Source organism: Martes martes (assembly GCF_963455335.1).
Source record: "Martes martes genome assembly, chromosome: 5".
Classification (NCBI taxonomy): Eukaryota; Metazoa; Chordata; class Mammalia; order Carnivora; family Mustelidae; genus Martes; species Martes martes.
In genome coordinates this window covers 72,589,300-72,612,199 of record NC_137892.1, presented here as the reverse complement: position 1 = coordinate 72,612,199, position 22,900 = coordinate 72,589,300, and the positions used below count along the sequence as shown (strand labels likewise).

Below are 22,900 nucleotides of genomic sequence, written 5' to 3'. Positions count from 1 at the left end.
AGCACACATGCACAAGCAGGGGGAGGGGCAAAGGAAGAGAGAGAGAATCTCAGGCAGACTCTCCAATGAGTGGGTGAGGAGCCTAGCATGGGGGTAGATCTCATGACTCTGAGATCATGACAAGAGCCAAAATCAAGAGTCTGAGCCACCCAGGTGCCCATTATTTTTTTTAAAGATTTATTTATTTGACAGAGAGAGAGAAAGAGCAAGAGAGGGAACATAAGCAGGGGGTAGTAGGAGAGGGAGAAGCAAGCTTCCTGCTGAGCAGGGAGCCAGAAGTGGAGCTTGATCCCAGGACCCTGGGATCATGACCTGAGACGAAGGTAGATCCTTAATGACTGAGCCACCCAGGGACCCCTCTTGTTATTTTTTAATCAAAAAAATTTTTGTCTCTCTGAAGATATTATTAAGTTCTTTGTTCCCTGAATTATCTCTACTTCCTTAAGGTTCATCTTTGTCAGTTGTTTTGGGTTTCTGCCTTCCCATTTGGAGGCATTCACAAATGCTGATGACCATTGGCTGGACATTTACGTTTAAAACTCAAAAATACTAAAAATTCTGTGTAGGAATGGGATTTTTCGATGTACACCAATCCTGCTTTTTCACTGACAACCCCATATACTAACACTTACAGATCTTTTTTCTTAAGCCATTTAGATTTTCCAGAGATTATTTTATCTCCAGTCTGAGGTTATTTTATAACAGATTGTAAGACCTCTGGAGAAGGAGCTGGTACTTCCACCACACAGTAATGATCTTTCTGACTTTTGACCTGCACACCAACCCTACTAAACACCCAACCTGGTATCTCTGAGTCCAGAGCCTCAGTAGTTTAATGTCTCCATATCCAATACCTCCACTTTCTAAGTGTGGGAATAAAAAGTTAGCTGCCTGGTTAGAAGAGAGAAAGGCTGACAGTCATGTTCTGCTGTTAAAGAAATCTTCTTGTTTTTAGCTTTGGACTTGAACCTTGAATACTGTGGTATTAGGTTCTTTCAAATCCCAAGACTTTTTTCAACTCTGTAGGCAGATATCTTTTCATCCCTATCTCATTCTCTTGACACAGATACTTATTTCTTTCCATGCATTACAACCTTGTTTACAATTCTTGTTTGATCTAATGGACTTACATGTTAAAAAATGTCTTTATCGATATGTAGGTTAAGTTTTGAGAAGAACAGATGTATATTATCATCATTTAACTATGTTTAATGTTTATGCTTTTAGTATGAGGAATTTAATCAACTGAAAATTAAGTAAAAGAATAAAGTTTACTATTAAATACTAATAACAGTTCTGATATACAAATTGGTGAAACAAAATTCAAGTCATTTAAAATATTCCATTCAATAAAACATAAAATCAAAATAAAAAATCAATATGGCTTTAAAGTAGATTCATCCTACTTATATCATGAATCCCAAACACTTATAAGTGAATTAGGGTTACTACAGATTGATTAAGTGACTTACCTCTTCTTTTCCTAATGTTACTAGAACTTCTTCATTCAGTGGAATTACTGCAGAAATAAAACAAACCAAAATTATACATTTATGCTTAGTTAACTCTCAAAAATAAAGAATTTGATTTTGTGGTTTTTGAGATACTTATATTTTCTTATTTAACATCTTTACATATATAACCAACTTACATATAATTTTAGACAAACATGACATTGAAGCATTTTTGGGTTTTGTGCCTTTTGTTTTGTTTTTCAATTTCTCAAAAATAAAGTTAATAATCTATAGTGTGTCCTTAAATATATCTCTAATTATATGATCCTATGCATGTGTATATATATGTACATGTATATTATCTGTACATATACATGCAAGGGTTATTTATTTTGCTATTGCTGGTTTTACAAGAATGGAGTATCATATACATTCTTCTTATTTTTCCTCAACAAAATCCCCATGGAAATCCTTTCTATTTATCTGGTGTAAGTCTAATTCATAATTTTAAATCACTTCAAATTATTCCACAGGATAAATGTACCATAGTGTATTGACTGAGAGCAGTACTGACTGAACATTAACTTTGTACCTAACTTTTAGCCACAAAAAAACAATGATGTCATAAGCATTTTTTAATTTATGTCTTTATGTACTAGTGCTTTTATTTCTTTGGGATAAATTCCCAGAAATGGGATTTCATAGAAGGAAATATGTATGTTTTATTTTAATATAGGATGCCAGATTCTTTTCTAAAGAATTTCTACTAGCAATAAGAAACAGCAGAAGATACAAACTCTCCTAAATTTGTGCCAATTTATGAGTATAAAGTTTCAGTTTAATTTTGTATAGCAAATTTAAATCCTTATACTTAGGAAAGTTCAACCTTTGTACTTTAAGTTTACCTTTAATAAAGTACTAATTAAAATTTCTCAAATAATATGCTACTGAAAATTTTCTAATCTACATGCTATTTCTAAAGGGTATTCTGACAGGAGAGAGCTTCCCACAAGTGCTTCATAGGCCCTGTGTATTGGCAGCCCCAGGATGTCTACCAAATCATTTCAACAAATGCAATGAGAAGGATTCTAAGAACATAAAGTTAATAATCTTCCTTTTGGTCAGTGTGGTCATGAGTAGCACTTCAGTATTGATTCATATAATCATTTCAGCCCACACAATACAGCAGCTTCTAAGACTATAAAGTTATTTTAAATCTTTCAGTGTGGCAGTCTGTGGGACTGGCAGCCCAAAGCAAAATGGGTATTTGGTCCATAGGCCAGCTTGTGTGTTTGGTTTTACCAGTACAAAATGTGTATATAAGGGATGATTATAATAAGAAAAATAAAAATTTAAAATTCCCTGATACATAGCATCAAAAAGAATAAAATACTTCAGAATAAATTTAACCTAGGAAGCAAAAGACTTGTATGCTGAAAACTACAAAATGTGGCTAAAAGAAATCAAAGATAGAAACAAAAAGAAACATCCCATGTTCAATGACTAGAAGACTTAATATTATTAGACACCAATATTACCTATATTGACCAATAGCTTCAATGCAATCCTTATCAAAATCCCAATAACATTTTTGTAGAAAAGAGAAAAATTCACCCTAAAATTCACATGGAATATCAAAGGACCCCAAAGAGCCAAAATAATCTTCAAATAGAAGAACAAAGTTGGTGGTCTCACATTTGCTAATTTCAAAATTTACTGTAAGTCTATAATAATCAAACAAGTGTGCTACTGACAATAGAGACAGACATATAGACCAATAGAAGAGAACAGAGAATCCAGAAATAAATCCTCACTGCATAGTCAAATGATTTTTGACAAGGATGCCAAGACAACTCAATGGGGAAAAGAACAATTTTCTTAGCAAATAGTAATGTGAAAACTACATTATACACATGCAAAAAAATGAAGTTGGACCTTTAACTTTCAAGTTTGAAAATTTCTATTTAATAAAAAACAGTCTTGAACAAGAAGTAAAAGTCTATTACAACAAACTAGTGGATTGGTGATGAAGACCTACAGTAAATGTGTGGCAATAGGGGTTAATATTTAATGACTGGCTATATGTAATACATGAAAAAGGAAGAATCCAGAAGGATTCTTAAATTTATGGTTGATTTAAACAGATTCCATTCAATAGATCAGAGAATGGAGATCAATTTATAAATCTGAGGCATGTGTAGAATATTTTGGAAAAGATGTCTGGAAAGTAGAGAGATATCTAAGAATGACATTGCAGAAAGTCTGGCTTATAAAAACAGATTTGGAAGCAGTCATGAAAATTGTGTCCTCCTATCCACCCAAATTCATATTTTGAAGTTCTAGTCCCTAGCACCTCAGAATGTGCATATATTTGGAGATGGGTCTTTAAAGATGTGACTAAGTTAAAATGAGGTCATTAGGATGGGCCCTACTCCATTATGACTGGCAGCTTCATACAAAAAGATTAGTATAAGAAGCTAGATGTCCACCAACAGATGTGGTATATATATACAATGGAATATTACACAGCCATCAAAAGAAATGAAATCTTGCCATTTGTCACGACGTGGATGGAACTAGAGGGTATGATGCTGAGCGAAATAAGTCAATCAGAGAAAGATAATTATCATATGATCTCTCTGATATGAGGAATTTGAGAGGCAGAGCAGGGGGTTTGGGGGGCAGGGAAAGAAAAAATGAAACAAGATGGGATCGGGAGGGAGACAAACCATAAGAGACTCTTAATCTTACAAAATAAACTGAGGGTTGCTGGGGGAAGGGGGTAGGGAGAGGGTGGTTGGGTTATGGGCATTGGGGAGGGTATGTGCTATGGTGAGTGCTGTGAAGTGTGTAAGCCTGATGATTCATTATATGTTAATAAAAATAATTAATAAAAATTAAAATTAAAAAAATTTTAAATTAAAAAAAGATTAGTACACAGACAGGTGACTATGTGAAGACCAAGGGAGAAGATGGCAAGCTATAAGGCAAGAAGAGAGGCTTCTGAAGAAACCAACTTTGCAAACACCTTGATCTTGGATTTCTAGCCTCCAGAATTAAGAAAAAAATTAATTTCTGTTGTTTAAGAAATCCAAGTCCATCGTACTTTGTTATGGCAGGCCTAGCAAACTGATATAGAAGTTATTAAAGCAGATATAACATATAAAAACAAAAGGAGGAAATATAATGCTGGAATAGCATATAGAGTAGGAAGCGAAAATTGCTGGGCACAGTCCTCTAGAGAACAGCAAATTTTAACAGCATAGTATGAGCAGCCTTTGAGATGCTAAATATAATCCTGAGGAGGAAACAGGATCTATAGTTTAATGCAAATTAAAGTAACAACTGTCTATATACCAGAAATGCTAAAATTTAAAAAACTACCATGTGGTAGTGAAGATGTGAAACAGTGGTGGGGATGAACATAGTAAGTAGTTAAAATCAAGAATGCAGATGAAATTGTCTAGAAAGAGAATGAACAGAAGAATCCCAACAACTGGGATTAGAGAACAATAAACCTACAAGGGGACTAAAATGGGAACTGGGGGGAGCTCAAGGAAAGGAGGCAAATGGGCAGGAGAAAGGAGAACGGAGATGTTAAAAGAAAGAGGTACAGTCCATGTAAAATACCAAATATACACATATAGGTGGCACAGACAAATAAGCTTTCATAATAGAAAAATATCTCCTAGCTGGGTATTTTAATTGCAGATTTTAAAGCAATTTTCTAGGGGCGCCTGGGTGGCTCAGTGGGTTAAAGCCTCTGCCTTCAGCTCAGGTTGTGATCCCCAGGGTCCTGGGACCGAGCCCCACATCAGGCTCTCGGCTCAGTGGGGAGGTGCTTCCTCCTCTCTCTCTCTCTGCGTCTCTGCCTACTTGTGATCTCTGTCTGTCAAATAAATAAATAAAATATTAAAATAATAATAATAATTAATAAATAAAGCCATTTTCTATTTCTTGAAAAAAGGCAAATATATAGCTGGCCCCTGTTGGACAAGTCAAGAGGCAACATATAATCTATGTAGTCTGGTCCCTATGTAAATAAGTATATAAAATAACTTTTCTACTAGGTAAGTTTCTTTTCTTTTTTTAAAGATTGTATTTATTTATTTGAGAGAGAGAGAGGGAAAGAGCACAAGATGGGGTAAGAGGCAGAGGGAGAGGGAAAAGCAGACTCTCCCACTGAGCAGGGAACCAATTCAGGGCTCAGTCCCAGGACCCTGAGGTCATAACCTCAGGTGACTGAGCCACCCAGGTGCCCTCTACTAAGTAAGTTTCATTTATTAAGACACAATTTAGTTTCTACTGAGCAGGTAAGATAGTGTCTGTTAAGGATCAAATAATAGTTATAATAAGTTCCTAAAATTCAAGATTATTATAATGCCACACAAACATATTCCTCTATAATAATAAAATAAGCACAAAATAACATATAAATGAAAGAAAAATTTAGGCAATTTCAACAAGGTGAAATGGATCTTATAATTCTTCTAATCATTAAATTAATTTGCCACTAATTTCTTTACAAAAATATAAATCTAAAAATAAGAACCTTACTTTCAGGGCTTTCTTTCTGCCATTGACTGAGTTCAGCAGTCAAACATTTCGCTTGCATAATTAATAATGATGGCTATAAAAAAAAAAGAAAGTATAAAACAAAGTCATTTTTTATAAAATATTCTTAGATATTCACAGATGAAAGTGTAGACATCTTAATACTTTATCTTAAGTTCCTAACATAAACAGCTAACATAACAGGCATCCAAAGTATAAAAAATTATTACTCCAAACAAAATTCTGCTTTAAACCATTACTAATTATCTCTCATAAATTGCCTGTTATTCCAGTGACAGTCTTAAAAAATAATCAGTTCTACTTTACCACTCAACCTAAAATAAAAGGACCTAAATATATTTCTTTTATTCCCTAAATAAATATTACTTTAAAAATATAAGGGGATATGGCTGGCTTACTCAGTGGAGCATATGACTCTTGATCTTAGAAATGTGCGTTTGAACCCCACATTCGGTATAAAGATTACTCAAAAATAAAATCTTCAAAAACATAAGATGTTATTTCTTGCCAACAGTTTTTAGACAAATTTGCTTTAGGGGAAACTTGGTGGCTCTGTCCGTAGAGCATGCAACTCTTGATCTTGGAGTCATGAGTTCGAAACCTAAGGTGGGGATAGTGTTTACTTTAAAAAAGACAAATTTACTTTAAAGATACTCTTTTTTTTTTGTTTAAGATTTTATTTATTTATTTGACAGAGAGACACACAGCTAGAGAGGGAACACAAGCAGGGTGAGTTGGAGAGGAAGAAAGAGGCTTCCCACTGAGCACGGAGCCCAATGTGGGGCTCGATCCCAGACTCTGGGATCATGACCTGAGCTGAAGGCAGACACTTAACAACTGATCCACCCAGGCGCCCCTAAAGATACTTTTTTTCTCTATGCACCTTAGGAAAAACCGCGACTTCTTTTAGCTAGGTTGCTAAAAATAAATTTAAATACATACATAGAGGGTCACCTGCCTGGCTCAGGCAGTAGAGCATGCACTATGGATCTCAGGTTGTGAGTTTGAGCTCCACATTAAGCAGAGATTACTTAATAAAAAAAAAATTCTTTAAATACATACATAGAAACAATTATAAAATGAGATTGTTTCCAAAGGCTACTTAAAAAACCAATTTTGTTAAATTGGTTTTATTAAAAACCAATCTCAAACAACGGTTTAAGATGATATGTTTCTGATAGTAAGTGGCTCCAAGCACTGTAATTTTAAGAATTATAAATCTATGTGATAAATCTGTTGCCTGGTTAGATTATTAAATTGAAGCCTATGTATGCTTAAAGTTAAATTTCAGAACATTTTTATCATCTCTATATAATTCTTATTGATAGATAAAAAATGCAATGGGTATTACTGTAATATTTACACTGAAAGAACAAATACTGTCTTTTTAGTCATTTTTCAAAAGATTTTATTTATGTATTTATTTGAGAGAGAGTGCATGCACAAGCTGGGTAAGGAGCAGAGGGAGAGAGACAAGCAGACTCCAGGCTAAGCACAGAGCCCCATGTGGGGCTCAATCCCACCACCCTGAAATCATGACCTGAGCCAAAATCAAGAGTCAAATGGATGCTTAATCAAGTGAGTCACCTAGGTGCCCCTTAACCAATTTTTATGATACAAAGAAGGTTCATTCAAAGATTTTGTTCTGTATCAAAACACTGACTATTGAATAGTCAAGAGGCAAAAAACCTAGGATATTTGAAAGCTTTATGTAATTACATAAAAATGCATTTTCAGTTTTTAAAATCTTTACCAAAGGAGACTTCAACATTATTTTCTTATAGATAATTAAATATGAATGTGAAAGGTTTGTTGTGAACCATAAAGCAATTTTATAAATGCTAATTATAACTATGAAACAACAAATTCTTAAAAAGTAGTATGTAAACTACGTAAAACTATCTTAGGGATAAGAAATTGGTATCACTTTTCCTTCACATATTAGGTTGAAATGCATCAAATAACAAATATTCAATTTTTAACCTTTAAAAAAACAAGTAATTTCATACACTTCAACCTTTTATACTATGTTGATGAAGTACAGTTCTTACTTTCCCAAAGCCCAACTAAGGCAAACACTCAAATTATTTCTGATCTTGCCATAAACAATACTTCCTAAAAAACAACAGCAATATTTCTAAAGTGATTTATATGAAATTTGAGAATCCCTTCCATTTTCTTATTCAAAATAACTTCTTTCTTTAAAAACGGAATTTTAATGCTGAAATTTTAATGTTAATAGGTACACAAAAAAGGTAACCAAGCAAGCCTGCAATTAGTTAAAGGCCTGCTTTCAGGGTTGGCCTTGGCTGGCATCTGGGAACTTGTATTTTGAGACAGTTCCCACCAAAACTTATTAAGAGTGGCTCATTGTGACTTAACGGTTTTTGCAAAGAATAAGCTGAACACCTGCTTTCCTTTTGGAAGTCTGGTATTTTGTAACTGCTACGCAGCACGTGCCTATGTGACTAGTCCCCACAAAACACCTTGGTCATTGAATCTTAATGAGGTTCCCTGGTAGAAAACATTTCACACCACTATAACTCCTTGGGGGAATTAAGAACATCTTGTATGACTCCGCTAAGAGAGGACTCCTGAAAGCTTTTGTCTTATATCCTCTGGACTTTACCTTATAGTCCTTTTCCCTTTGTTGATTTTAGTTTGCATCCTTTTAATGTAATGTATCTTATCCATGAATATAACTATACACTGAGCCTTGTGAGTTCTCCTGTGAGTTACTGTGAGTGTTGTGAATTACCCCTGGGGTTAATCTTGGGGACTCTCAACACAATAGGAAAAGATATTTTGTGGATCCCTTACACAATGTTCTTATTAACTACCTCAGGTTGGAGTCTATAAAACTATAAAAGCATTTCCACCAAAGCCAGTTGTTTGTTTGGCTCACTGCATGAAAATCATTCAGGGGAAAAAAAAAAAGGGTGGGGGGGGAGAAAGAAAATCATTCAGGAAATGTACAGGCCCAATCCCTAGTGATTCTTTTTTTTTCCGTGTGTGGGGGGGGGGGTTTAAAAATGTACTCCTTCAGTTACTATTTATAGCACCTAGTATTCCTTTTCTTTAAATTATGCAATTATTTTATTTTACTTTTTTACTTTGAGAAGATTTTTATTTTTATTTTAATTCAATTAACATACAATGTACTATTAGTTATAGAGGTATAAATCAATCATTCATTGGTCTTATATAATACCCAGTGCTCATCACATCACATGCCCTCCTTAATATCCATCGCCCAGTTACCCCATCACTTTACCCCTTCCCCTCCAGCAACCCTCAGTTTGTTTCCTATGATTAAGAGTCTCTTAGAGTTTGTCTCCTTCTTCAATTTCATATTGTTTTGATTTTTCCTCTTTTTCCCTATAATCCTGTTTTATTTCTTAAATTCCACAAGAGTGAGATCATATGATAATTGTCTTTCTCTGATTAACTTATTTTGTCTAGCAAAACACCTTCTAGTTCCATCCATGTCATTGCAAATTGCAAGATCTCTTTTTTTTTTTTTTTTTTTGATGGCTGAGTATTACATTGTATATATGTATCACATCTTCTTTATCCTATTCATCTGTCAATGGACATCTGGGCTCTTTCCATAGTTTGGCTATTGTGGACAATGCTGCTATAAACCTTGGGATGCAGGTGCCCCTTTGGATCACTATATTTGTATCTCTGGGGTAAATACACAGTAGTGCAATAGCTGGGTCATATGGTAGCTCTATTTTCAACTTCTTGAGGAATCTCCATACTGTTTTCCAGAGTGTCTGCTCCACCTTACTAATAATCCTGATTCAGCAGGTCTCAGTTTCTACAATACGAAAGCCATATTTCCCAAGAAAACCAGATAACAGTTTATTTACTATACAAGGCTGTTTCAAATACAATATTCAGTTTTACCTGGTATAAGAGAACTCTATATATATTGATAGATGCAAAATTTTTTTAAAAGATGGCTTAATTCTCTATTACTAATTTTTAAAGAGCTGATATAATAGGCACTTCCAAAAGTGACAAGTTAGTTTTTCCCCTTCTTTTTCTCTCTCATTCTCATTTTTATTCAGTATTGTTATGCTCACAGATTTTCATTTTTTCATATTGTTATAATCAATCAAGGTCATTATTCCTTTTCATGCTCCAATGATATCAAATTTATGTTTTTATGGAGCAGTAGTTCAATCTTTATTTTTCATAACTTACTTTTTTCCAAATTAAGACAGTTTTACACTAAATAGAACAAAAGGAAACTTAAATCACCAATAGTTTACATGTAAACTTGATTCCAGTTGTAATGAAAAGAAGTAGAACAAAAAAACGAAAGCCCTCAAGAAAGCTTCCATATTATATCTCCCTCCATAAACTGATGACTGCTGATCCTGATTCTGACTTCACTTGTCTTCTGCTCTGTAAAAGGCCATGAAGCACATGAACCCCCAACTGGAGCTTACTGGTGGCAGACACAAGCATACACCTTCCTCACCTGCTGCCCTTGTAACAAAAAGAACCTGTTTTAAATGTAAACTGTGTGATTCGGAATTCAGGAATACCTTCAATTGATTCTTATGTCTTCTGACATGCTACACCAGTTTAGAGATCTTTCTTTAGAGTCAATTGTATATTTGACTGTGTTCTTAAAGTTAACACTAAAACATTTTTAATTTTTCGGGGCGCCTGGGTGGCTCAATGGGTTAAGCCTCTGCTTTCGGCTCAGGTCATGATCCCAGAGTCCTGGGATCGAGCCCCGCATCAGACTCTCTGCTCATCAGGGATCCCGCTTCCTCCTCTCTCTCTGCCTGCTTCTCCATCTACTTGTGATTTCTGTCTGTCAAATGAATAAATAAAATCTTTAAAAAAAATTTTTTTTAATTTTTCATATGGACAAATATATCTGGTTTTCTTTTATAATATCTAGGTTTCTACTATTAGCCAAGAAGTTTGCCTTATCCTTAGATTGCACAAATAGTCCCCCAACATTTCTTGTTAGATTTTTATAGCAATTGATCCAGAATATATGTTTCTACAATGAAATACAGAGGTCCAATTTTATTTTCTCCCAAATGGATAACTAGTTGCACCACTATCATTTATTAACTAATTCATCCTTTTCCCACAAACTGGCTATCATCTTTGTCGTTTTTTTTTTTTTTAAAGATTTTATTTATTTATTTGACAGAGAGAGCGATCATAAGTAGTCAGAGCCAGGCAGAGAGAAGAGGGAAACAGGCTCCCCGCTGAGCAGAGAGCCCAATGTGGGGCTCGATCCCAGGACCCTGAGATCATGACCTGAGCCAAAGTCAGAAGATTAACCTGCTCAGCCACCCAGGTGCCCCATCTTTGTCGTTTTTAAAATTCTGAATCCATTGCACTGATCTGCTGGTATATTCCTAAACCAATCCCATAGATCCTTGATTATTAAAATGGATATCTTAATCCTTTATTTAAGCATATAATAAAATCAGTTAAGGTTTCACACATACAGTAAAAAAAAAAACTGGCTATTATACCCAAGACAAAGTAGAATATGTGTTCAAATTTTTACCAAGGTATCTTAATTGCAGTTTTTCTCTCAACAGTTAAACATATGTGTAACTATTAAAAGATAATAAAGAAAATATTTATAACACTTTATTTAAAAAGTATTTAGAATATTTCTCTTAAATCAGGAAGAGTAGAGAATTTTCCAAGTGATTAAGAATACAGGTATCAACAAACTTTTATTCATATAGATGAATAATATTCTTATCCAAAACAAAATGAATTAAACTTATCTATTTTTAGGAAGAAAAAAAGGATTCATACCTGAGCATTTGAATCAGTGAGTGTTTCAGTTCCAACAAGTGATAATTTTTTCTGACACTTGATTTAAAAAGTAAATAAAAACAAAACAAAAAGCAAAGCAAAACAAAAAAAGTAAATAAAACAAGTCATACACTATAAGCTTTTATACATAACAGAAAATTACTTTTCCCTCTTTTATACCAGTCAGTGTAATATTCCTTTTAAAATAATAAATACAAATCACTGATGTAAGAGAAGAGTTTATATTCCTCACTTTCTAAGCAAGAGGATCAGGAAGGCTCCCAAACAGGTCCCATGGTGAATACATCAAAAGTAGAAAGAGATACTAGAGTCTACATAGAACAAAAAAATGAGCACAAGAAATAAAGAAAAAGAAAATACAAACTAATAGCTAGAGTGAATTTGAAGTTAGATAATAGAAAAATAGGAAATAAGAGAATAAGAAGGAAGCACTGTAGAAAAATAACAAAAAGAGGTAAAAAGATAGTTAAGATCATTAGAAAATAAAGCCTTCAGGAGATACTGTTTCTATTCCATTTAAAAAAAAACAACCATTAATAGTGATTACATCTAATTGAAAATATGGGTAATTTAAATTTTACTTGTGTTAATTCTAGTAGCAGTTATCTCTTTATAAAAAAAAATTTTTTTAAAGATTTTATTTATTTTTATGACAGACAGAGATCAGAAGTAGGCAGAGAGGCAGGCAGAGAGAGAGGAAGAGAAGCAGGCTCCCTGCTGAGAAGAGAGCCCAATGCAGGGCTCGATCCCAGGACCCTGAGATCATGACCTGAGCTGAAGGCAAAGGCCTTAGCCCACTGAGCCACCCAGGTGCCCCCCAAAAAGTTTTTTTTTAAGATTTATTTATTTGAGAGCAAGCAGGGGCAGGGAGAGGGGCAAAGGAGAGGAGAGAAAGAATCCCAAGCAGACTACATGCTGATTTCAGCGCCCCACACGGAGCTTGATTTCCAGACCCTGAGATCACTACTTGAGCCAAAATAAAGACTTAACTGACTAACCACCGAGGCACCCTCCAAAATTTTTTATCTTTAAATTCCAATTTCTATACTGAAAAAATACCAAAACAAACAAAAAACAATTATATATATTATCTTGAAAATACACTAATCATAGAGAGTACCAATAATTTATATTAAAAAATAATTTAAAAAAAAGAAAAAAGGAAAAAAAGAAAACCAATAACCTGCCCTAATATAAAATTTTATTGCAAAGAACGGGATGTGAAGCCTGTGGCCTATACCATACACTATGCTAGTAGAAAAAACTTTTACCAATATACTGCAATTTACCAGAAGTGATTCTAGCTCATCAGAAAATGTACATAAATTTCAAAGACAACTTTTTCTAAATTAATTTATATTTTCACTCAAACTCCATAATTACATGTTCTCTCTACTTCTCTATTCTGTCTTAGGAAATGAACCTCACCAAGGTTGGCCCAAATGAGAAACCTGAAAATATCCATAATTTTCCCCCATTTCACAACAATTAAATTCCAAATCCTTTTGGTCCTACCTCCTTAGTAACTCTTGAAACCTACCGTTTGCAATGATAGGATTTAGCCCTACAGTACTTATCAGAGCTAGTACTAGAGCCTTCTAAATGCTCTTTCTACCTACAGTCTCCATCCTCTATATTTCATTTTCTTCAAAATCTCCAAGTACTTTTCCCAAACTGCATCTCATGTCACTTCATGTTTATAATCTTTTAATAGCTCCCCATACTATAAACTCAACAAAATCCTCCATGTTTTTGCTCCTAATTACTTTTCCAGCCTTACTCCACAGATCCTTCTTCTAATTTACTAAGTCGTAATATTCTACCTAGAATTCTCTAAATCTTTCCCAATGTTTATATATTTTGCTCCTTCTCCTTTGTGTAACTCTCTCAGAGGCACTTCCTATTTATTCTCTAGAAAGGAATTCAGTTTCTACTGCTTTTTATTTATTTATTTAATTTTTAGAGGTGGTGGGAGGGGTTGAAGGAGAGGGAGAGAGAGAATCTTAAGGCTCCCACCCAGCCCAGAGCCTGATGCAGAGCCCGATCTCAGAACCCTGAGATCATGACCCAAGGCGAAAGCAAGAGTCGGACACTTAACCAACTGAGCCACCTTAGGCACCCCTAGTTATTACTGCTTTTAGAAAGCTATACTTGACTCTTTCAATCTAGGTTTATTACTTGTCCTAAAGATGTCTTTGCATTTCTACCACAATATTTCTAATACAATGGCTACTGCCTCTATTAGAAGACAATCTCCTACGGCAGGGACTGTCAATAATTTTTTCTCTTTCTATAGCTCTATATTCTGCGGCATAAAGAATCTCAAATAAATGCTTAAAGGTCTAAAAGCTATATATAACATTTATCGTATAATATAATGGCTTTCAGGAATCAGCATAATTATTTTCCTTAAGTCTACTAATGAAATGGAATTAAATCTTATAGTAGTTAATATATATATATATATATCTATATATATATCACTTTTACCTCTTGGTACTTACTTCTTCCATATCTTTCCACATTTCTTCACATTCTTTAATAAGTTCTTCTTCAGCATTTGTAACACCTTCCATATCAGTAGTACTGTCTGGATCCAGATCTTGCTGATTCACTGACATGTGCCTTGTAATAATTAGCCTTGTAAGAAAAACTGAAGTAAAAAATATTTATTCATTTAACAATATTGCTGAACACTATCACCTCCCAGTTACTCACCTAGGAACTATACATGTGAACAGTGAACAAAATGGGCAAAAATCCTTCCCTATCATGGAACTTACATTTTTCTCTCTTTCTCTCTCTATATATATCAAATAATTTACAAATGGAAATAATAACTTTTTAAAGATTTATTTATTGAGAGAGACAGAGAGAGCGAGAGAGAGTGCATGCTAGTAGGTGAAGGGGCAAAATGAGAGAGACAGAATCTTCAAGCAGACCCCCACTGAGTGAGGAGCCTAAGTGGGGCTCCATCCCAGGACCCTAAGATCATGAGCTGAGCCGAAATCAAGAGTGGGATGCTTAACCAAGTGAGCCATCCAGGCACCCCAATATAAGTGGAAATAATTATAATTTTATGGAGGAAAGCAAGACAGGGAAGAAAATAGGAAGTGCTTGGGCAGAGGTAATACAATTTTATAAACAATGTGGTCACTTAAGGTCATTGAGAAGTTGACAAATGAGCAAAAAACATGAAGGAGATAAGGAAGTGAAACATGGGGATATTTAGAGGAAGAGGCTGCAGGCAGGGAACTGCCAGTGCAAAGACCCTGGGGCAGGAAATATGACTGGCATGTTCCTGGAGCAGTAACACAGCCAGTGTGATTGGAGCAAAGTAAAGCAGAGAACACAAGATGGAATCAGAGAGATTAGAGGGATGAGACCATGTGGGCTTTGTAGGCCATTTTAAGGACTTAAGCTGAGATAATAAACAATTAGAGGGTTTTAAATAGGAGAATGACTTAATTTGAATTAAATTTTAACAGTAAAACTCTGGTTAACAGCAGCCAGTAAGGTCAGAAGCAGAAAACTAGTTAGAAAGCTATTGCAATGATCCAAGAAATTTTTTATTATTAAAGAAGTTTAGAACTGGGGCGCCTGGGTGGCTCAGTGGGTTAAGTCTCTGCCTTCAGCTCACGTCGTGATCTCAGGGTCCTGGAATCGAGCCCCAAGTCGGGCTCTCTGCTCAGCAGGGAATGTGCTTCTCCCTCTCTCTCTGTGCCTGCCTCTCTGCCTACTTGTGATCTCTGTCTCTGTCAAATAAATAAATAAAATCTTTAAAAAAAAAAGTTTAGAACTAAGTAATTAGAAAGATGGAGTTGCCAGTTGATTTCTAAGATGAAGAAGAGAGTGGAGGAAACAGATTCAGCAAGATATGGGGGAGAGATGATTAAGAATTCAATTTCAGACTTGCTAAAAAAGTGCAGATGCTGATTAAGCAACTGAATGTATATGTATGGAGTTCAAGGAGAAGTTTCAAGCTAGAATTTGAGTCATCACCATACAAAATATTTAAAGCTGTGAGACTGGGTGAGATCACAAAAGCAAGAGTGTACAGGCAGAAATGAGAAGAGTTCCAGACCTGGAGAAAATGAGGAAGAATCACCAAAACAATCTAAAATGCACCAAAAGGGTAAGAGGAAAATTAATAAGAGTATGAAATCCTGAAATTCAAAATACAAAAGTACTAAAGGAAGGAGTGATGAATTACCTAATTATCAAATATGAGAAAGGTAAATTAGATAAAAACAGAATTGACAATTTACTTAGCAATATGGGTTTAGGACTGTATTTTCCAAAAACAGTCACAGCAATATTTCAGGTTATCACTCCCTATTCAGAATTAGAGCCTATTTATCCTCTCCATGAACCTATGACTTTCTGACCATCTTTATGAATAGAAGTCACTATGGAAGTGACTTCTAAGACTAAGTCATAAAAGGCAATAGCACTAATACCTCAGAGCAGTCTCAGAACACTCTCCCTTACAAAGCAGCTAACATTATGTGAGAAAGTCCAAACTGGCACAAATGAAGAGACCAATGGTGAAGCCCATATAGAAAGGAACTGAGGTTCGCAGCTAAAAGCTAGCATCAACCATTAGACATGCACATGAACATTCTTCGTGATTCAATCCTTAGATGATTGAGTCTTCTAGACAAGGGCCTAGACATTGTGGAAGAGAAAAAAGCTGTCCTGCTGCATCCTGTCTAAATTCTTGATGCAAAGAATTGTTGAGCATAGTAAACGGTCGCTTTACTTCTCTAAGTCTTAGGATAATTTGTCACAGTAATTTCAGTGGAGTAAATACACAAAACTGGAGGCCTTTATAAGAGTAGTTTTGGTAGAGAGGCACCTGGGTGGCTCACACAGTTGAGCATCTGACCCTTGATTTCAGCTTAGGTCATGATCTCAGGGTCGTGAGATAGAGCCCTGCATGGGCTCTATGCTCAGTGGGGAGTCTGTGTGAGAGTCTCTCTCTGTTTCTCCCCATTCTCGCTTGCGTGCACTTTCTCTCTCTCTCTCTAAAATAAATAAATCTTCAGGGTAAAAAAAAGACAAGAAAATAGAGCATCTTAAATGACACAGAAGGAAATATTGCAGAAGTTGCAGGAGAGAAAGAAGAATGAGATTTAATACACATGTAGAGGGGTTGATTTAAGATCGAAGTATATATAGTTCATCCGGGGTAGGCAGAATATTAGGGGCAGAGAGGCAGTACATGAGTAGATGTGTTGATAGGATCTTTTGGAAGTTCTATTTGGACTGCTTCTCTTTTCTCAGGAAAATTGTTAACTAAGGTAAGAGGCTATGAATGAGGATGGGGAAAAGCACTGAAGATTTAAGAAATATATTAAGAAATGTATAAAATACATATATAAGAGAATGGGAAAGAATAAAATAGTAGGATAAATGGGTAGCATTAAATGCCCACTTGAGATTATTAGTTATCAATTTAAAGGGAAACTAAAACGTGGTTATATGTTTTCTTCTATAGTGTAGCAGCACAGATGCAGACAAAGACAAAGTGAAAGAACGACAGTCCTTCAGGAATGAGTAACTACTCTAAAATGGAGAATATAATCGCTAGAGGAAAAGGGGTCAAGAAAAAGAGAGGCCATAGATGGATATTAAAATCACCATAAAGTAGGACAGTAGTTTTGCAGAAGGTTGCAGTGAACCAGAAGCTAAAAATCTTCAAGAAATGAAGGAGCATGATGTAATCCTGCTAGATGACCACTGCAAGGAGTGGTAGATGGTAGAGTCTGATGGCATGAAATTCCAAGGTGGGACAATTTTAAGGAAGTAGACAGAACAAAAAAGAATAATAAAGATGTCTAACCCACAACACCAAATGCAAATCAGAATAACCCACTCCCCCAAAACATTTCTACTCTTATGGAACTTAAGTTTTATATTGTTTAATCAGACTTATCAACAGAGAGGTTTTTTTGTTTGTTTTTGAAGATTTTATTTATTTATTTGACAGAGAGAGAGAGATCACAAGTAGGCAGAGAAGCAGGCAGAGAGAGAGGGGGAAGCAGCCTCCCTGCTGAGCCGAGAGCCCAATGTGGGGCTCAATCCCAGAACCCTGAGATCATGACCTGAGCCGAAGGCAGAGGCTTAACCCACTGAGCCACCCAGGTGCCCTGAACAGAGAGGTTTTAAAGAAACTTAGGGAGATACATCATGTTCACAGATTGAAGGACTCAATACTGTAAAGATGCTATTTCCCTCAAGTTGATCTAACAAACCTTAATCAAATTTTTTTCTTGTTTTTGTGGCACATGACAAGCTAATTCTTAAGTTTACAGAAAGGTAAGAAGCCAAAAACAGCCAAGACTATCATGAAGATGAGAAGACTTGCTTTATCAGATTTTAAACTTATTATAAAACTATACTAATTTTTATATTGTAGAATTAGCACATGGATAGGCAAACTGAGCAATGGAACACAAAAAGAAAGTCCTTCTAGATTCACACATTTATGGACCTATGATATATAACAGAGATGGCAATGTAAATTTTTAAAAAAATTCATCTATTTATTTGACAGAGAGAGAGAATGAGCGGGTGGTGGGGAGAGAGAGAAGTAGGCTCCTCGGAGAGCCCGATGAGGGACTTGATCTCAGGACTCTGGCATGACCTCAGCCGAAAGCAGATGCTTAACTGACTGAGCCATGCAGGTGCCTCTATAGCAAAGCAAATTAAAGGGATACAAGAACAATCCTAATCGGAGGATATTTCCTATACTATACTGCTTTTTCCCCCATGTATGATTTGGCCTTCTATAGAACTTACTCATTCTTTTTAACTAACTGCATAGTATTTGGGGGGAAAAATAACCCTAGATATATACTTCAATCTTAACACCATCCCTGCATTCCTCAAAAATTCCAAAAACAGAAATGATAAAATAGAACATGAAGAAAACATGGAGACATCTTTTTTGCTTGGATTGGAAAAGCATTCCTAACAAAACTAAGTAAAATCTCTATAAAATTTTTAAAAATTCTGCATGGACAAAGATATCATTAAAAAGTCAAAATTTGGGGTGCCTGGGTAGCTCAGTGGGTTAAGCTTCTGCCTTCGGCTCAGGCAGGTCATGATCTCAGGGTCCTGGGATCGAGCCTTGCATCAGGCTCTCTGCTCAGCAGGAAGCCTGCTTCCCCCCTACCCTCTGCCCACCTCCTCTCTGCCTACTTGTGATTTCTCTCTCTGTCAAATAAATAAAATCTTGAGAAAAAAAAAAAGAAAAAAGAAACAATATTGAAAAGAGTGTTGAAAAAGAACTGTGCACAGTTGGTAAACCAATCACTTTGGAGGATAATAAGCAATATCCATCAAAATTTTAAATACAGTTATTTTCTGACCCAAAAATTCTATTCCTAGGAATAATCCTACAGATAGATATATTTGCTTCAGTCTACATGGGTATGCTTACTACAGCATTATCCAAAAAACTTTGTGTGAACTCTACAATTGGACTATCTAGGTTTATTCCTAGCTTCAATACTTACAAGTTGTGTGACCTTGGGCAAGTCCCTTAAATAGTCTGAGCCTCCGTTTCCTTATCTGTAAAATGAAGATAATAATATTACTTACCCCATAAATTTATCACAGTTCAATAGGTTGATATGTATAAAGCTCTTAGAACCGTACCAGGCATATAAAGAAGTATATCATAATTAGCTATTAACATTACAATTACCTTTCTGAAGTCAATTAGTAAGACTAGTTAAGTAACTTATGCCATATCCAAAAATGTTTGCACAGAACATCTTCCTTGGTATACATAAAAGATATAGTTAAGTACACAAAGCCACAATCATTAACGATTTTAGAATATTTTCAAGCAAAAAAGTCCATCATATACACCTATTTGTTTTAAATATACCTTAACTTAAAAATTAAGTGCAAATTGTTCTTTCCCCACTTTGTCGAATACTAATCAGTAAAATACATTGTATGTGAAAAAAATGTAAAATTGTTTGTGTGCATGTGTGTGGATAGATGTTCAACAAACTAGCTGAAATAGAAACTCAACGTAGCATGAGAACACAGATTTTTTTTTAAGATTTTATTTATTTATTTGACAGAGTGAGAGATCACAAGTAGGCAGAGCGGCAGGCAGAGAGAGGGAAGCAGGCTCCCCACTGAGCAGAGAGCCCGATGTGGGGCCCAATTCCAGGGCCATGAAAGCATGACCTGAGCCGAAGGCAGAGGCTTAACCCACTGAGCCACCCAGGCACCCCTAGAATACAGATTTTTAAAAACGTAAGAGTTTAACTCTATCCCTTTACCACATTTTGTATCCTTATATGTACCTTCCTAAAAATAGAGCAAGTCAACCTCAGGGATCTCAGTTAGTATTCCAATTCCCACTCACGTACTGAAGAATATTGCCATATTTAGGAATACTATGATATACAAACTTAAAAGATCTAATACCAAATTAAAAAAACTCATACTATTATTGGAAAAAGGCTAATATACATAAAATAAACTAATAGAAAGTATCCATACGATTCTATGATCAATGGAATAGAACAGAAAGCCCAGAAATAAACCCCACACACATATGGTCAATTTACAACAAAGGAGCCAGTAATAAACAATGGGGAAAGAACAGTGTATTCAATAAATTGTGTTGGGAAAACTGGATAGCCACATGCAAAAGAATCAAACAGGGCCACTACCTAACACCTTACACAAATATTAACTCGGAATGGATTAAAGACTTTAATGTAAGACCTGAAACTACAAAAACTCCTGGAAAAAATATAGGCAGTAATCTCCTTGGGGATATTTGGCAGGTGCGTGTTTGTGGAAGTGGGTGCTGACACCAAAAGCAAAGGCAACAAAAGAAAAAATAAACAAGTGTGAATTCAGCAAACTAAAGTTTCTGCTCAGCAAGGAAACCATCAACAAAATGAAAATGGAAGGGGAGAAAATATTTGAAAATCATTTTTGAATATTTGAATTTTGAATATTTTGAAATATTTGAAAATCATTTCTAAAAAAGGGTTAATATTCAAAGTATGTTAGAATTAATAATATTAATAATATTATTAATTAATTAATAATATTCAAAGTATGTTAGAATTTTGAATATTTTGAAATATTTGAAAATCATTTCTAAAAAAGGGTTAATATTCAAAGTATGTTAGAACTCTTACAACTCAAAAGCAAAAAAAAAAAATCAATTAAAAAATAGGCAGAGGATCTGAATAGAAATTTCTCTAAAGAAGAAAGATGGCCAACAGATACATGTAAAGATGCTCAACATCACTAATCATCAGTAAATGCAAATCAAAACCACTATGAGATATCACCTCATACCTCTTAGAATAGCTATTTTCAAAAAGACAAGAAATAAAATGGCACCCTTATGCACTATCGGTGGGAAGGTAAATTCGCGCTGTCACTGTGGAAAATATCTTGGAGGTTCCTCAAAAAATTAAACACAGAACCACCATATGATCCAGCAACTCCTCTTCTGGGTATTTATCTGAAGCAAATGAAAACACTAATTCAAAGATACATGCACCCACCATGTTCACTACAGCATTAATTAGCAATAACCAAGACACGGGAACAACCTAGGTATTCATAGACAAATGGATAAAGGGAATGTGGCCATGTATAAACACACACACACACACACACACACCCTTACACAAAGAAATATTATTCAGCTATAAAAAATAAGGAACTCGGGGTGCCTGGATGGCTCAGTGGTTTAAAGCCTCTGCCTTCCGCTCAGGCCATGATCTCAGGGCTCTCTGCTCTGTGGGAAGCCTGCTTCCCCCTCTCTCTCGGCCTGCCTCTCTGCCCACTTGTGATCCCTGTCAAATAAATAAATAAAATCTTAAAAAATATATTCTAAAAAAAAAAAAACCTACAAAAAAAAAAAAAAAGAAGAAGGAACTCTTCCTGTTTGCAATAACAAGGATGGCCCTCAAGGGCATTATGCTCAATGAAATAAATCAGACTGAGTAAGGCAATTCCCAAATGATTCCACGTAAGTGCGATGTGGAATCTTCAGGGCGGTGGTGGGGGGAAGAGAACCAAATTCATAGATAAAGAGAACAGATTGGTAGTTACCAGAGGCAGTGTGGGGAGACAGAAACATGGGTAAAGGGGGCCAGAAAGTACAAACTTGCAGTTATAAAACAGTAAGTCATGGGGATGAAATGTACAGCTAGTGACTATAGTTAATAATACTGTATTTGAAAGTTTCTAAGACAGTAGATCTTCAAAGGTCTCGTCACAGAGAAAAAAAATTCTGTACGCATGGTGACAGATGTTAACTAGATACTGTGGCGATCATTTTGAAATATATACGAATAGCCAATCATTATGTCGTCTACCCAGAACACAGTTGGCCCTTGAACAACATACTGCTGAACTGCGCAGCTCCACTTACACAAACATTTTTTCCCCCAGTAAATACACACATAGTACCGAAAATGTATTTCTCTTCCTTACGATTTTAATAACATTTTTTCTCCACCTTACCTTATTGGAATAATACAGTATATAATTCTCTCCACGCCCGCCAATCCGCATCCCCCCCCCACCCCCGGCAAAAAGTCAGTTTGGAGGGCTTGACGGGAGGCCCGCAAATTAACCAGTTCCCTCAATTCCCTGCCCCTCGGGCACTCTCCCCTAATCCGGAGCGTTTCTAGAGAGGGAAAAGAGCCGGTCACAACGACTGCCTGACGTCCCGTAAACAATTCCCGTGAGGTAAGGGTCCCACCGTCGGGGCTGCAGTTTCACGTCCTGGGACCCGTCAGGCCCAGTGTCAAGTTTTTTCAGCTGTTAAGGCGTTCTGCCTATATCTTACCACCGCAGGGCCATGGACTTCAGGTCACCTCAGTCTGGTGTAGACAAGGCTTCCTAGCCTAGGAAGTTTGCGCGCGCTGCTTGCTAATTGGTCTGCTTCTGCCTACGCCAGCCAATCCGGAAACTCTCTTGGCCGCTGACGGACAAACTGCGCCGCTTTTAAGATTGGTAGCAGAGCTGCGTGTGTC

The 22,900-nt window shown here is 35.7% G+C and overlaps 1 protein-coding gene across 1 annotated transcript in view; it reads right to left on the bottom strand.

Annotated features, from left to right (window-relative positions):
* CENPK (centromere protein K) overlaps positions 1-22,900 on the bottom strand; it is a 40,989-nt gene extending 18,089 nt beyond the window's left edge. The window contains exons 1-6 of the mRNA XM_080804245.1: positions 22,714-22,900; positions 19,385-19,439; positions 14,366-14,514; positions 11,841-11,897; positions 6,012-6,084; positions 1,473-1,519 (exon numbers count right to left, since the gene is read on the bottom strand). Of these exons, the coding sequence (XP_080660371.1) occupies positions 1,473-1,519; positions 6,012-6,084; positions 11,841-11,897; positions 14,366-14,482 (294 nt within the window). The 5' untranslated portion in view covers positions 14,483-14,514; positions 19,385-19,439; positions 22,714-22,900. The remainder of the gene's footprint in view (positions 1-1,472; positions 1,520-6,011; positions 6,085-11,840; positions 11,898-14,365; positions 14,515-19,384; positions 19,440-22,713) is intronic.